The 16,183-nt window shown below is 39.8% G+C and overlaps 1 protein-coding gene across 1 annotated transcript; it reads left to right on the top strand.

Annotated features, from left to right (window-relative positions):
* The first annotated feature begins 330 nt into the window (after positions 1-330).
* Positions 331-15,817, top strand: gdi2 (GDP dissociation inhibitor 2). Its single transcript, XM_069156431.1, has 10 exons — positions 331-474; positions 7,340-7,447; positions 7,803-7,902; positions 8,063-8,197; positions 8,289-8,487; positions 8,611-8,742; positions 11,319-11,418; positions 11,997-12,168; positions 12,544-12,743; positions 14,568-15,817. Exons 1-10 carry the CDS (start codon positions 430-432, stop codon positions 14,718-14,720), a joined length of 1,344 nt encoding a protein of 447 aa, XP_069012532.1. The 5' UTR covers positions 331-429; the 3' UTR covers positions 14,721-15,817.
* Positions 15,818-16,183: the final 366 nt, after the last annotated feature.

The following is a 16,183-nucleotide window of genomic DNA, read 5'->3' as shown; positions in this document are numbered from 1 at the left end:
ATATTATTGTTTAAAGGCTGGTTGTGGATTTTATGAAATGCACATTTACCTGTCATACAGTACGGTGCTTGTATAGGAAATAATAATAATGTGAAAAAGTTGTAATGTTTTAAAACATATTCCTCGGCAATGTCTGGTCTCTTCTTGAGTTCTGCTTTCTGAAATAATCATACCATTTTCATACAGGTGCCGAGGTGACAGTCAGACGACTCCTCTTTCAAAGTGATTTACGGGAGGAGAAGCCCCGCCCCTCCCCCCGCCCCTCCCCCCCTCCTCCTCCCCTCCCCTCCCCTCCCCCCACCCCCCCCCACCCCACCCCCACCCGTGGCGCCTGACGCGGAGCCGCAGCCCCTTCTCACTTCCAGCACCACAGATCTCCATTTTCTTCTTTCCCGATATTCAGGAGCGGAAGACTAAAGATTTGGAAAAATGAATGAAGAATACGACGTTATCGTTCTGGGCACCGGGCTCACGGTGAGAGACAATCAAATGATGTGATACGCAGCGAGGAGAGGATTTACAACCTGTTACCGACGCAGTTAGCGCTTCACCGGGCTTTGCGATCACCGGGCCTAATAAGCAGGGCTAGCGCTAAGTAGCTAGCTTAGCCGCTAACCAAAGGTGACAGACTTCCATGTTGGGTAACGGAAACTGTAAGCTAAGTAGCTAACTCAAAATGCTATCAGATTAACATGACCAGCTCTTTACGCATACAAGATAAGTTTAAACTCTCAAGCTGTCGCTGTTGTTAGTAAGCGCCGCATTCATTGCAAATATAATTAGCACGGTTACTTCCCCGGTTATGTTGAAATATTGTGCCAAATCCGGCACCTTGTCTCAGCCGTGATACGATTATAACGCGGATGACAAATCCGCTAACGTTAGCCGTTAAGCTAACTAATTAGCCTGCAAACGATGGAGTTGCCCCTCGTCACAGTTTCCCCCTGATTCATCTTTTGCTTAATAACCCAAGTTATTGACTTCATCTCAGTCAGTTCTAAATGTAACAGATGCTGCCTCGTCTTTTGAAAGCAGTCACAACTCTTAACGAGCTAACGAGCTGTAGCTGCGTTAAGTTTCCGCTCAGCGCGGTGAAGTCTTCAGACAGGGAAGTCCGATGAAGTCGTCCACGAGCCAAATGAAGCCAACTATCGCAAAGTTACCCACCGCACCAATTCTTGTTGCACAAAAATACATTTTGGGGGAAATTGGAGTTGCTGTGGACCGTGCAACCGTCAGTCACTAATGTTAGCTGGAGACTGTGAACGAGGATATCTTAATGTCGTTTTCGCTCGCTTTTAAGACTCGTAACGCTGAATGTGAGGTGTCACTTCAGGAGGTTTTCTTAGCCGACGTGTACGGTTTGTTTATCTGGAAACCGCTTGCAAGTCTGTACCATGTCATCGAGAAAACTATCCTCTCCGACAGGCCTCCTGACGTGCTGTCAGTTTTCTAAGGCGGAAGCATGTCATGGAAATCCCGTGATGACTTTAGGACTTTATTGCAGACCAATAAGCAACTTCCTGGCAAATCTAAAGGCACTAAATTATTGCATTTTCTGTACTACTTTTAATCTGGAAAACTTCTCTATACAAATCAAAGGCTATTATTAAATCTCTCAATGTAGCTCTGTTAATTTACTGAAAAGTAACATTTTGTTTTTGCCAGCAAACACTTGAGTTATAAAGCGCCTTCGGCCCAGAACAGGGAGGGTACAAACAGCCGGGCAGAAGGGTTGCTTAAAATTTGGTGGACAGGCTGTGGATTTAGCTCACATCTGGGTGTGGTCCCACCACCACCACCACCACCACAGACAGACGAACCAAAAGTACACTACTAGTACTTTGCAAGCTCAGTTTTGTGAGAGATGGTTGCCGGCCAGCCTGCAGACTAAAAGGCTGAAGCTGCAGTGTAGTTTTCACATGGTTTTACATCCTGCATACAGTGACTTCACTTCTGCACATCTGCACACCTGCCACTATTCCCTTTTATGCTGACCACCAACACAAGTGCTGCTCACTCAAGATAAACAGCATTCTTATAAGCCTATCATCAAAATTGTAAACAGCGCTGTCCAAACCAACTGTCAGTTATTTTGTTTGTATTAGATATTGCTTATGCCATCCCATTCTGTTTTCTTTATTATTTATGTTTTCTTTACTTTTCTTTATATTAAATGTTTAACTGTAAAGACGATTTGTTTACAAGATATCAAACTACCCAAGTCCAGTCTGTTTCACAATATGATGCTGTTGGTGATCCCAAGTAAGCAGCTGTTAGCCTTCAGAAGAGAGAAGCGAATAGAACAGCAATCATGTGAGGAGAAAACCTACTAACATTGAAGCAATCCACCATTAATCAAGAAAATAATTGATTACCTAATTATAAAAAGTAGTTGTTAAAAATGTAAATATACCAAAGTATATACTCCAGATTTAGTGATATGGAAATTTGATATAACGATTATAGTGAACATTATTGTTTTTAGTATTATTGAGGTATTGTTGATACAAAGATAGTTGGTATTCCGTGTGCACATATTGTTCTCTTATTCTTGGATGTGGGCCGTACTATACGTGATGTTCTGTCAGTCTTTGAAGACAACTGAGATTCCCTCAAAGAGATATCGGCGTTACATATTTATTCGGACAGGATTCTATCAAACACTTTAAATGTAGGTTATTTTATTTGGGATGTCCCCATCATGTTTTTTTTTGCTCACAATCCAAGTCATTTAATATTGAGTGTCTGCTGATGCCGGGTTCTGATCACTACATAATATAGCTGCAAAGTGCACACGTTAAGTTTATTAAAATTAGTCAAATCGGTTCAATGTATATGCTTGACAATCGAATATATCGCTAATGCAATAAGAAAAAAATTAGTGTATCTAAGTTTTTTTTTTTTTTTTTTTCACAATTATTTTAACAAAATAAGCAAGTTTTCTCTCTGTAAATAGTCTCTGTAGTTCAACGTGAATGACGATAGTGATAATGAGGGTTGAGAATTTGACTTCAACAGAATACCCAGCAGGCTCATGCAAATTTATACCGTGAACTTTCAGTTCCTCCATCTTTATCTGAAGCCGTTCTGTCATTTAAAGGAGTTGGTGTCTCCTCTAATAAGCACACAATCTAAAACTGCCCATCTGTGACTTGACAAGCAGGTTTGGGCTGAACTGAACTTGACATTCACAGTCAATACAAATAAAAATCACAATAACACTTTGTCACAGTTCCTGAGTGAACTCAGTTACAACTCAGTGTAATTCGTTATGTGTTTATTTTTTTAAGTGCCTTTTCAAATTAGTGGCATTTAATGCAGCTCTGTTACTCCCACATCGGTAATGCCATCCATGACAATTGTTTGTCAGCTGTGTAAAACAATGGATCGGGGCCAGAAAACCTCTGTTGTGATTTGGCGCTGTATAAATCAAATTGAATTGAATTGAATAGATGGGACCTTTTTATCTGTTATAAATATGTTGATCAACATAGGACATTCTTATATTTTAAAATTAATTATGTCATTTACATTTAGGAAGATTAACACTGTTTGAAAACAACAGTCGTGTGATGCAAGTTAATTCTGGAGCATATGAAAGTTCAGAATGAGCGACTAAAAGTAAATGATGGCTACCTAGCAACAAGTGAACACCAGGTGGATGGAAACGCTCACTCAGTGGTTGATGCATCATTAACTTTATTTTAACCAAATAGAGCTATAAAATTCTGTCATAAAACATCAAACTTCCTTTAAATCCAGCACATTTCATTCTAATTTTATAAGTTGATCACATGGTTTGCATTATAGAGCTTTAATCTGCAGATCTCTGTAGTGCGCTAAACTGCAACACAGCAAACCACAGTACACTTTTACACTGCATAGTACAGTATGGTTAGTTATTTTCATTATTGATCTGTATCAGTTTTTGTTTTTTAAAGAAATGAAAAAATGATCTATTATTTAGATAATTTTATATCATAAAATTGTAAAAAAATACCAGTCAGTTTTTCCAAGATGACGTCCTGGGTGGTGTTCAGAAAGGTTTGCGACTCTCGTATCGACACCTTGACTTTGATACCGATTCCTGAACAATACTTTTATTGATTCTAATTTTACAAAACTCATTCCGGCAATCAGAGAATTATACCGAAGATTACAGTACAAATCTTGACTTTTTATGCAGTTTAGAGAGGGACAGTTGAACTCTGGTTACTTTCTGTAGCCACAATTTACAGATGTCACCTAAACGCTTCATGCAGACTGTTGGTAGATGCTAACATTTATAGGTGCCCCAAACACTTCACATAAAGGTTAACGGTAGATGGTAGTTAGTTTGCTGCACGCAGAGATGCCTCTCCTTACGCAGTCACTGCAGCGCGCACGAGTCAGACAGGTATGTGGCCAAAAATCTGTTTCAAAAGAGTGAAAGCGTTCTAATTAAGAATTTACTCAAATTTAACCAATGTGATTTTAATCTACGCGGCGGGCTGCACAAGTAGAGCCTATGTATGGGATACGCTGGTCCGCTGACGCACATCTAATTTGCTTTTGCTTAAAGGTAGCAAAAGTTATAAGTCTTAAAGATTTATTTGCGTGGATGAACTCTTAAGTATACAAATTTGGTACCGGATGACAAGGTATTTTCCTCTTCTAGATAGTATTGAAGCAATCCAGTAGGTGCCATTCAAATATTGAAGTTTGCTACCAAACCATAGTCAGCAGTCTACAACCCAAAAACACTGAACAGCGGATCACATCTGAGCACATACTGTAAGTGGTCATCGATTGATACATTCCTCTAAACTTCCACCTCCGGGAAAATCCTCTGGATGGTCATTTTATGTATTTTTTTTTTTTCTTTGTCGAGCTCAGTGGATTAAAGTCCACCTTGTGATTTTCAACACTTGAACACTGCAGTAAAATCAAAAGCGTGGATTGCCATGCTCTGTGACATCCTGTCATGTGATTGTGTCCTTGTAGAGAGCCTTCCCTGTTAGACTTTGCTGCCTCTCACCCATCCTCTTTGATTTTTATGGGTTTTATATGCTGAAAATTAAACTGGGACTTTGACTTTGCAGCTAATGTTTTATATTGGGTCCATCTTCTGCCTCACTGCACACTGGAACGGTGTGTTTTCCCCTTTGTCAGCATGGCCACTACTGTCTGCCCGAGGTAGTGATGACTAGGTTGCCTCGGGCTCTCATGCATTTATGTAGACAACAGCAGGTCCGTTTCAGTTGCATGTCACTGAACAGGATGGACAGTGACACATCCGAGCTGCTGTCTGCCCTAAAGCTTTATCTGTTCTCTGATTGCATGTCCTTAAGTAAGTGGCATTGCAAGATCATAGAGTCAGAGAAGCATTGACAGGTTGTCGTTTTATTTTACTGCAGCATGTTATTTTAGGAGTGCATTGACGGAGAAGCTAGCTCTGTAGAAAAGTACGAAAATATAGAAAAGGAGTTGTTACATTGCAGTGGTATTAAGATGTCTTAAAAAGTCAAACTTATTTTAGAAGACTGGTAGAAAAAAATAGTTGGCTCATTGTTAATCATGACCACCAACCCTTTACAGAGAATATGGCTCTCTCCATCTTTCTGTGGGGGAAACTGCACATACGCTATGAAGAATGAGCTATTAAAGTTAATAGTTGTTTGTATTTGGTCAAAAACAAATTTAGCGTCGTTGCGGTTTTTTGTGGTCAAAAGAATTTCCGGTGAGAAAGTCTCACAGCATTTAACTTTAGCTTTTCGCCTCTTAGCTTTATCGTTTCTTTCTTTTATTTTACATTTTCATTTCATCGTTTCATTTTGGTTGCTTCTCAGTTTGTGGGATTTGACACCTGCAATTGAGATTGATTGAAACGTGTTCGTTGAATCGTGGCTACCTGTCACGGTTCTATTGTCATTCATGGTACAGCTGCTCCTACTTCCTGTGTGTCACAGAAAGTGAGAGTAGCTGACATCTTCCCATGACAGGGATGATGTGTTTTTGTGATTTGTCATGAGAGAATCAAGTTATACTATATACCCCTTGGTAATGAGATTTAGTTTAGTTGTAAAACTTGCTATAAAACCCAGTCACATTACCGAGCCTATGAAACTGGAAATACTTGTGAAAGCTTCTCCTAGTTTTGCACAAGCATGTCAAGCATTAATGCTTGAAAGGGTGCATCAGAACGGAATTCTCGTGTCTGCCAAAATCTGACCGTACTGTTCTTTCAGATTAACCAGTGTGCTCAAAGCCATGTTTTTACATTAGCTCAAGGAAAAACTACTCGTGCATCAGTTCATAATGATTGTGAGGGTTTTACGTTTGCAGCATATTGTTCGTAAACAAGTCGAATGAAATGAACTAAATGAATGTCCACGAAGACACAAGCAGTGTATTCATAATTATCTTAGACTAACTGGTAAAGCGAGCAATGCAGTTTCAACTTTAGAAATTGGAAAACAAATAAATACACTTGGCACAGTGTCGTGTACTGAATGGTGCCAGTTGAATACAAATACTGTTCAACTGTTTTGATGAAAATTAGATCGTAGCAATACACTGTATTTGAAAATGGACATCGCTTCTGGGTCTGGAAAATGAGGCCTTAAAGTGCAACACAGTCTAGGATTAGATGTGATGTTTGGGGGCGTGTCCGTTAGATGGACAGGCCTGTGGGCCAGTCAGGTTTCTGCTACAGGTGGGCGGGTGAAGTGTCCCCAGAGGGCGAGACACGATTGTAGCTCGTTTTCTACCTTCTTGTGGTCAAAATGAAATGTTGGTTGTGTTTTATTCAATTATTTTGTTTGATTAGGAAAGTTAGAATCTGCCAATATAATTTACAAATTTACCAAAGTTGTGTTTCTTTGTCCTCCTCCTCATAAACAACTGTGTTTGTTTTAACGTTAATGTGCGATGTTCACGTGAAGTTGAAAAGACTTTCTTATAGCAAATGATGTTTCTAAAACGTGATCACCTTTGCTGCACTGTTAAGGAAATCTCAATCAGTGGAGGAGTCTCCGATGTTTCGTCTCACTGACTTTCAAGAGGCCGGTTTAATGAATAATGTGTGTGCACTTGTCCTGGTGCTCTATTCCAACTCGCTTGGCATGCAGCCAAAACTGTTGATCTCCACACATCAGAGATTGAGAAGCCACAAATATTCCAAACATGGACCATGTTTACGAAAATGGCAGCTACACTGAAGTAATTCCTTTTAAATAGTATGCATGTTGATACAAGCTGAGTGCAATGTCAGTCATATTTAAGAAATCACGATGGAAAAAAAGACATGCAACAATAAGCCGTTCATTTAGTCCTATTTTTTTTTCTCTTTCAACAGGAATGCATTTTATCAGGCATCATGTCAGTGAAGGGCAAGAAGGTTCTGCACATGGACCGCAACTCCTACTACGGAGCTGAGAGCGCCTCCATCACTCCTCTTGAAGATGTAAGTTGACCTCTGACCCCTCTGATTTGACTTTGTTACACTGAAGAGGTCACATTGGTGAAATTGTAAAAAAAAACCTTCTCTTTTGACAATTTTACAACTTTTACTTTGTATCTAATGGCATTTAAAAAAATTTTTTTGTTTGTTTTAAGCTGAATGAACCTCATTCTGAACAAACTTAGTCACCTTTTACCTTCAGCAGAGATTTTGTTTTTATGAAAATAATATTATGAATAGTATATATATTTTTTTAAGTTAGTCCAGCTGGAGTGGTTATGTTGCTTTCTGAAATTCTCCTCCGATGGAACTCTTAAGTTGTTTGCTGTGAATCATCTGTTTCGGTGTCTCCCTGCAGCTGTTCAAGCGCTTTAACCTTCCTGGAAACCCTCCTGAGTCGATGGGAAAAGGTCGGGATTGGAATGTGGACCTCATCCCTAAATTCCTTATGGCTAATGGTAAACTTTCATCACTCACCTGTAATATCATGCAGTTTTATATCGTCACTTAAACCTGACATTTAGGGGCAGTACACCAAATATCTGCAGTACATCTTTAATTCTCACATTTTGATGAATGTCTTTATGCCAACACCAATGTTTCTATTTCTTTGTACAGGTCAACTGGTCCGCATGCTGCTGATCACACAGGTGACTCGCTACCTGGATTTCAAAGTGATCGAAGGCAGTTATGTGTACAAGGCAGGCAAAATCCATAAAGTCCCCTCTACTGAGACTGAAGCTCTGGCATCCAGTAAGTCTTTTAAATTCCTGTACAGTTTGGTCTAAAGCTTGGTTTCCACTGGTGCTGTGGGCTCAGTCAAAGTCCAAACTTTGTCTTCTAGGTCTGATGGGGTTGTTTGAGAAACGCCGCTTCAGAAAGTTCCTGATCTTCATCGCCAGCTTTGACGAGAACGACCCCAAGACTATGGAAGGCGTTGACCCCAACAAGACGACGATGAGGGCCATTTTCCAGAAGTTCAGCCTGGGCCAGGAGGTCATCGACTTCACTGGCCACTCCCTCGCACTCTACCGCACAGATGAGTCAGTCTTTTTGTTTTTTTTCCTTCTTGTTCTATGCATATTGTTGTGATGCTATCAACCCCTCCCAGCCTCATTAAACTGTACAGTTTGTAAGTTTACATGTTCTTGCTTTTGTCTGCACAGTTACCTGGATCAACCTTGCAACCAAACGATAAACAGGATAAAGCTTTACAGCGAGTCTCTGGCCAGATACGGCAAGAGCCCATACCTCTACCCACTGTACGGCCTGGGAGAACTGCCTCAAGGCTTTGCCAGGTAGGGGGACTCTCCTTTTGTTTCAAGTGTAATATTTGTACTCGGTGGTGTTCTGCGGCATTCAGTGAAATTCAATCAGCCAGAACAATAATTACTGTTCACAAGGTGGTTCAACTTCTTGAAGTAGCTCCGAGGAATTGACATCACGATAGTCATTAATGTCAATAACGGCACAGGAAATTCCACTTCCACTCTTATAGTTATTACTAGGATCACACAGTGTGCTTATACTTTTTGTTTGTTTTATGAATTAAGCCGCAAAAAACAACCAGTCATGTGCAACCCTGCAAACTCCACCTTAATAGTTCCTGAGCCACCGTGAACCACCACCACTGGAGCATGAGCCTCATCGCCACCTGGACTTATCAAATATTAGTACTTTTTAAGACACCTCCCTGGAGGACTTTGGAGAGGGAGATATATGTTACAGACACTACATGATGGGACAGGTTTGTTGTTGGGCTCACTTATCAAGATGATCATTTTAATTAAAAAATTTAGTCATAATCACACTTCCTCTGACAGTCATCACCCAGTCAAGTCACATACATTATATGCACGCGTGTTTTAAGACTCCGTGTGACGTACACTTCCCGAGGATGTCATCATTTCCGATGTCACGTTGTGAATAAAAGTCCAGATGTCCACTTAGAAATTATTGATAAAAAGATGGTCCTTATAACTCCAATACTTGGCCGAGAATCACCACATTTTTATGTTTTCTGCAGTATTTAAATGGAGTGACAGCTGTCTGTTCGTCCATGGGTACATTGTAAACAGGAACTTTTAATAGCTAATAGCTATGCATATATTATCTATAAATGGGTCTGACTTTGCGACCACAAGTGTTACTCATTGAACACAAAGCAACATTATATTTAGAACTCGATTTTGCCACAAATGGGAAGGGTCAAGGAATTGGCATATCTCCTTAATTGCATCAACATAACTCTTATTAGTGCATATTAGTGTACACGCATATCATAATTGTTTGGGCAACGTCCTGACATGTTTTTTGTTGCTGTTTTTGTTTGTTAGTTATTCACTTGTTTGAACAGATATTACAAATATTTACATGTCGGAAAATAAATTGCTCCCATTTTGCTGTTAACAGTTCCTTTTTGCACTGCATGAGTTCTCCATTTCTTTTCTTTTGTGAATGCATTGTGCGTCTGTAATTTTAAGATTTTCTTTCTGCATCGCTCGGCAGGTGTTTGCTGACACACACACACAGACTGGTTGTAGAGGTGGGCTGCTGGCAGGTAGAATTAGCCAGTTGGAGTCACTCTCATATGTGTATCATTCGATTGATTATGTGCTTCTCGATGCTCCATAACACCCCCCGTTTGTTACGCAAAGACCAAGCTGACATTGCCCCATGGGGTGGCCGACGTGGGTTGAATAATAGTTTTACATTCTCTATCAGTCACGTTAATCCCTCAGTTTCATACTCTGTGCACCATCCAACCTAAAGTTATGTTCGAGGCCCTCGCTTCATTGTTTCTTTGCGTAGTTTTGAGCTGTATATCCAACCTGCTTTTACTCTTTTTCTAGTTCATCATGCTTTATTGGTATTTTTGTTTTTCTAGCTGCAGCGTTAGGCCACTGGTAAAAACGATATGGAAAAAAAACATGTCACCAAACACATTCGAGTAGTCGTTAGGCGATATAGACCAAAAATCGGATCTCTAGATATTTTGGCTGAATGACGATACACAAAATATATCTTGGTATTTTCCTTGACGTGGGCTAAATGTTCATTTCTTAGTCAAAGCCACATATGAGCTGTTACAAGCCTTTTTTATAAATACAGTGTGATTTAAAAAAAGAAAAAAGAAGCAGCACAGAGCACATTAGTATGGTTTTATGGAACCTTATTGGCGATGCAGCAAAATAATAATTTAGATCAATATAAATGCCATTCCCTCATTCTGTTTGTCGCTGAAAATAAATTGATGTACCGTAAAAAGTGGACGTATCACCCAGGCTTAGTACTCGTTCATCAAAATATTCTTCCGCTCCCAATTCTTAGTCAATGGAATATTTTATATCGTAGCAATGCACGTACTAAATACACTGATGTGGTTTTCGCCACCTGCCCACTGTGAGATTTAAGCAGACTTCTTCAGGGAGGATATATTATAGAGCTATATCATCTCAACTTGAAAAGTAGACCCTGTGAAGGGAAATGCTGAAATAATTCTGAAGAGAAGTTTTGTGATTTTCCTCTGAAATGTAGTTTCTAATTATTGATGTTCATCCATGGCATTTGGTCAGTGTTGCGTATGTTTCCACAGAAAGTCATGTCATTAGTCAAGCCATCAATTCAGCCTAAACAGTCCTGTATCACAATATTAATGTTGTTTAGTTTCACGCCACTCACTTACCATTCATTCTTATATTTTTATATCTCTCGATAGTAACATCTCAACTTGTGACCCAAAAATGTATTGAGTCATATTGACTACATCCATCTAAACCCCAGTGTAGCACCACAGCCAGTATCAATTTATTTAAGTTAACAAGTGAGCAGTTGATCTTGGTTTTGAATGAACCGATTTGTCGTTGTATTGCAGGCTGAGTGCGATCTACGGTGGGACATACATGTTGAACAAGCCCATCGAGGAGATCGTGATGGAGAACGGAAAGGTGGTGGGAGTCAAGTCCGAGGGAGAGGTGAGCATGCTGGTCTCCGTATTATTCTTTACGTTTGTAAGCTAAGATTTGGTAGTTTCCTTTTTCTGAGTAGAAAGTACTCAAACCATTTTTTATGAACTATTTTTACAGAGAGTAAAACTATAGTGTGGGATCATAAATCAACGTCCATTGCATTAAAGCTGTTGCCAAAAGACTTTACACAATGATGATGAAGCCTATCAGTCAGAAAAATCTCTTTGCATTTCACAGTAAATGTTTTTTAAATCTGGTGAGACATTCCCGTGCTGGCCAGATAAAAGCATGCTGCTCGTTCTCTATGGGCGGAGCGTGCACACCAGAGGCTTACTCCAGCTCAACTGTCTGACTTCTGGTTTAGCCCTGTGCTAACTGTACTCGCGCAGCCCTTCTACACTTTTAAAACATTACCTGAACGAATGGATGAAATTCTGAGCGTAAAATGAATCATTTCACGGAGGTTGAGACAGTCAAAACAATTCACCCACCATTTTACAGCTGTGATGGCGTAGGCTGAGACTGTAATTCCCTTGGAATCAAACGTATCCCCTTGACTCCTTAGCTGTGTTTGCCCACCACAGATCGCGAGGTGCAAGCAACTGATCTGTGACCCCAGCTACGTTGTGGATCGTGTCAAGAAAGTGGGTCAGGTGATCAGAGTCATCTGCGTTCTGAGTCATCCCGTCGGCAACACCGGTGACATCAACTCTTGCCAGATCATCATCCCCCAGAATCAGGTCAACAGGAAGCACGGTGAGTGGGAAAGGACCAGACACTTTATAATTTTATTGAGACTCAATAATATCAATAATGAAAATGATCCTTACTTGTAGCCCAGCTTCAGTGTCTGAAATGACAGACTTGGTGGTAAATGTATAAAAAAAAAAAATCCTGAGAGACCATTTTGGTTTGAAAAGCCTTTCTGCCTTTTGTAAGCAGTGTGGGTAGAGTAGAGAGTGCATGCAGAGAAAGTTGACCCCCCCCCAAAAAAAAGTAACATTTGAAATGTCTAACAACTTCAACAGGTTTAGGCACTAACATAAAATTACAATATTTAATCTTCTCAGTCAAACCACCAGAAATGAACTTTGAAATGTTTTTTTTTAATTAAGTTTTTCCTCTTTCCAGACATCTACGTTTGTATGATCTCCTTTGCTCACAATGTGGCAGCCCAGGGTAAATATATCGCCATCATCAGCACCACAGTGGAGACAAACGACCCCGAGAAAGAGATCAAGCCCGCCTTGGACCTATTAGAGCCCGTTGAGCAGAAGTTTGTCAGCATTAGCGACCAATATGTGCCCACTGAAAGTGGCACTGAAAGCCAGGTATGATCAGTGAAATCAGATACAGCATCATATTGGTGTTTTTGCATGTTTTCGATGATTTACAAAAAAAAGGGTCTACTTTACATAACTGACTGGATTTCACAGTTGTTTTTTTTCTATCGTTTTATTTTTTGATGTACTTCAGTTTGAGGTGCAGACTCAGACCTTGTTTGAGAAAGTTAACACAACACAGTGAACAGTAAGCAACACATCCTTAAAACATAAAATGTCCTACCACTGTGACCTCCCCACAAAAATCAAGGACAGACACGTACTTTGATCCGCGCTGAGGAATTCTTAAAAGGTGTTTGATGTGTTTTCTCCTCTGCGTCCACATTTTTTGCAAACTGGTTATCCAACCTTGAGAACAACCTCACATTTATTTGTATTAGTTGCCCTGTGCGGTTTTTAATCACTTTATTGTGGATGGAGATGGCAAATATGATCAGATTGGTTTTCTCCACTGCATCTGTGTGTATGGTGCCATTTGCTGAGTCTCACAGACGTTAAAGGAGGGGAGGAGAGTTGCAACGTGCAGGCGAGCATCTCCGTTTGATCTTTTCTTTTCGTTTTTCCAATACCAGTAATAAGCACTTATGAATGGCATGATAACTATCAATGTTTTCCTCCTTTTGTGACTTCTCATTACTGTTAAATATCTAATGGAAACATTAAAATGGCCACAAAAACTAAAACAAATGTAAGAAGCAGGGTTTTATAATGCATACGGCCCTATTTATATGTTATATGCCAAGCCAAGGAAATTCATCTCTAAATTTATGGAGATCTTTATAAACGTTGTTTGTAATGTAGATATGTGATTTGTCATACATGGGTTAAAACATGCTCATTAGAAGAAAAGCTTGTTTTGAGGATTAACAGCAGCTATGCAGCAGGATTTATGTAAAAATATTCTAAACTCCTTTCGACATGTAACACATCAGGTTCTGCAGATGAAATATACAGGAGGTCCACAGCAGTCTTCAGCATGAAGTTACCTTGGCAACAGTGTTGCGTAACACATTGTCTGGTTGGAGAGATAGTGACAGGAATTATAATTGGATTTTGCACACGTATTCATATTCTCTGTTTTCGTGCTTTAGTTGGCTCGAAGTGTTCACATCTAATGAAACCATTAAATTGGCTACACGTGTTGCTGTTATGTCAGAACATGCTGTCTCTTGCACCTCCGTGCTGTTTGCTGCCATCGTGTGTTAGCAGGGAAATGGGTCTAACACGTTGCAAAAATATCCCAGCTATTTCCCAGCTGTTCCTTAATGTTTTATTTTGACTTTTTTTTTACAAAATAACAAACAAAAAACAAAAAACTAATTTGATGTCACAGTTTCTCAGTTGGCTTACAGTATACTGTGCTTGTGAGTGAACACAACGTTTTTTTCTTGTGTTTATATTTTAGGTGTTATCAAATTAGTAGTTTGAGTAGTATGGAATAGAATTGAGTCTCAGCGCATTTGGTGGTCGATTTGTTAAGACGGCACTATTAGTTTCAAAATGAACCCGAGGTCTGTGAGGGAAAGGCCTGGAAATGATTCCCTCAGGAGAGTACCAAGACCTGTGAATTTGGCTCTGGTAACATCAGGCAAACTAAATAATAAAGCTCACAATAGCCGGTACTGTTCAATTATATAATGCCCTGATCTGAGTTTGGCTCAGGACAGCCCTATTTCTTGTTTTTTTTGTTGTCTCTTATTGACTTGAACATCGTTTAAGAATGAATACAATGTTATCTGACTTTTATTGTTTTTAATCCATCTCAACGTGCAATGAAAGAAAACTCACTATTTGACATTTTGTCCCCATTAGATCTTCGTCTCCCGTTCATACGATGCCACGACTCACTTTGAGACCACCTGTGATGACATCAAGGACATCTTCCGGAGAATGACGGGCTCTGAATTTGACTTTGCCGAGATGGAGCGCGGGAAGCAGGACATCTTTGGCGACGCCGCAGAGTAGAGGGGGGACGCGACCGCAACACTCCTGATTATCGTGACAACGCTGCCGACAACTGAAATCTTACAAAAAATAGAAAACCTACACAATTATGTACACACCAATGGGCTGGCTGATTATCCAAGTATATGGTTTGCCCATTGACGGAGTTCATGATATATAGAAAGATATGATATAGTATTGTTGGAAAGGGTTCAGGGAGGGTGCTATGCTTTTTTTTTCAGATCACATTCAGGTGGATGTTGCACTATACACTGGTTAGGCCCAATAGACAGTTAATACCCTACATTCTTCTGATTCATTATATTAAGATGACGCATAGTCCAAAGATGCCAAATCAATGATAATTCATAATCAATAGTATCTTACAGAGTGTGTGCGCGGAAGGGGTGGGGGGTTTGGGGAGTCCAATTTTTCTGTCATCATGTAAAAGGTTCTGGAAGATGTTTATTATCTACACATCTCAGATGTTTGTCTCTGCAGGTATTTTTCATGTCAGGTTGAGAAAGGAGTGGTTCGGTGTTGTGTGTCTGTTTTATCATGTGAAGCAGCTGAGTCTTCCTTGCACTTTGCGGCCACTTAAGCACATTCAGGCCCAGCAAACAGCAAAGCGGTGCGAGGCAGTACCACAGCGGAGACTCAGCACTCACATCATACGGTCAGACTTTGTGAAAGAAATGTGGTTTAGTGGTGGGTGGGCTTGGCATTTTTGTGTATCCTTTTCTTTTTTTTTTAAGCCCCCTATTGTCATCATACCCAAGCAGACAGTATACTGTAAGCCAAGCCACAGGGGCAAAATGTAGTTCAGCATCAACTACCTGAACCTGTTTTCAACAGCTTGAGTTACTATAATGCATCAAAGGAGATATATTAGTTCCTGTATTATGCAATCTGATGGGAAACCTGAGCATTAACAGCAGATCGATGGCAAATGTGGTTCACTGTAACTGCTTAAGAAGGACCAAATGTGTACTGCAGCAGTATTGAACTGATGAGAGCCCTGTGACATCTTCTGTTTTGATCAACTGAGAAAATATATCTTGGGCTCAAATGATTTCTGTACTGCAAAGTAAAAAAAACAAACTTTGTCAAAAACCAAAGCTGTGTTTGATCATTTTTCTTTCAAGTTCAGCAAGTGTTTGTGAGGAAATGCCTCTGAAGTGAAATACATTTAATTTCCAAATAGTATTTTTAATGGAGATGCAGCCTCTTTTCTTTTTACACAATTTTTATTTCATTTGCCAGGATTCCAGATTCACAACACCGATAGGAACATTTCATTTGCGGTTTGATTTTCCAGCTATGATCCACAATTAAATACAGATGAGCATTTGTCTCGGTATTCAATAACAAAACAGGAAATGTGTTTGAAAAGTTGATTGTAGACACAAAGCATGGTAGTTTACAGCAAACCACGAGTTTCACCTTGAAATATATTTGATGTTTCATGCATGATGTTATTATCG

The sequence above is a fragment of the Embiotoca jacksoni genome, unplaced genomic scaffold (assembly GCF_022577435.1).
Source record: "Embiotoca jacksoni isolate LCO1_2020_lvr unplaced genomic scaffold, fEmbJac1.0.p SCAF_21, whole genome shotgun sequence".
NCBI lineage: Eukaryota > Metazoa > Chordata > Actinopteri > Embiotocidae > Embiotoca > Embiotoca jacksoni.
Note: the sequence above shows the minus strand (reverse complement) of the source record. Positions and strands in the feature narration are given on the sequence as shown.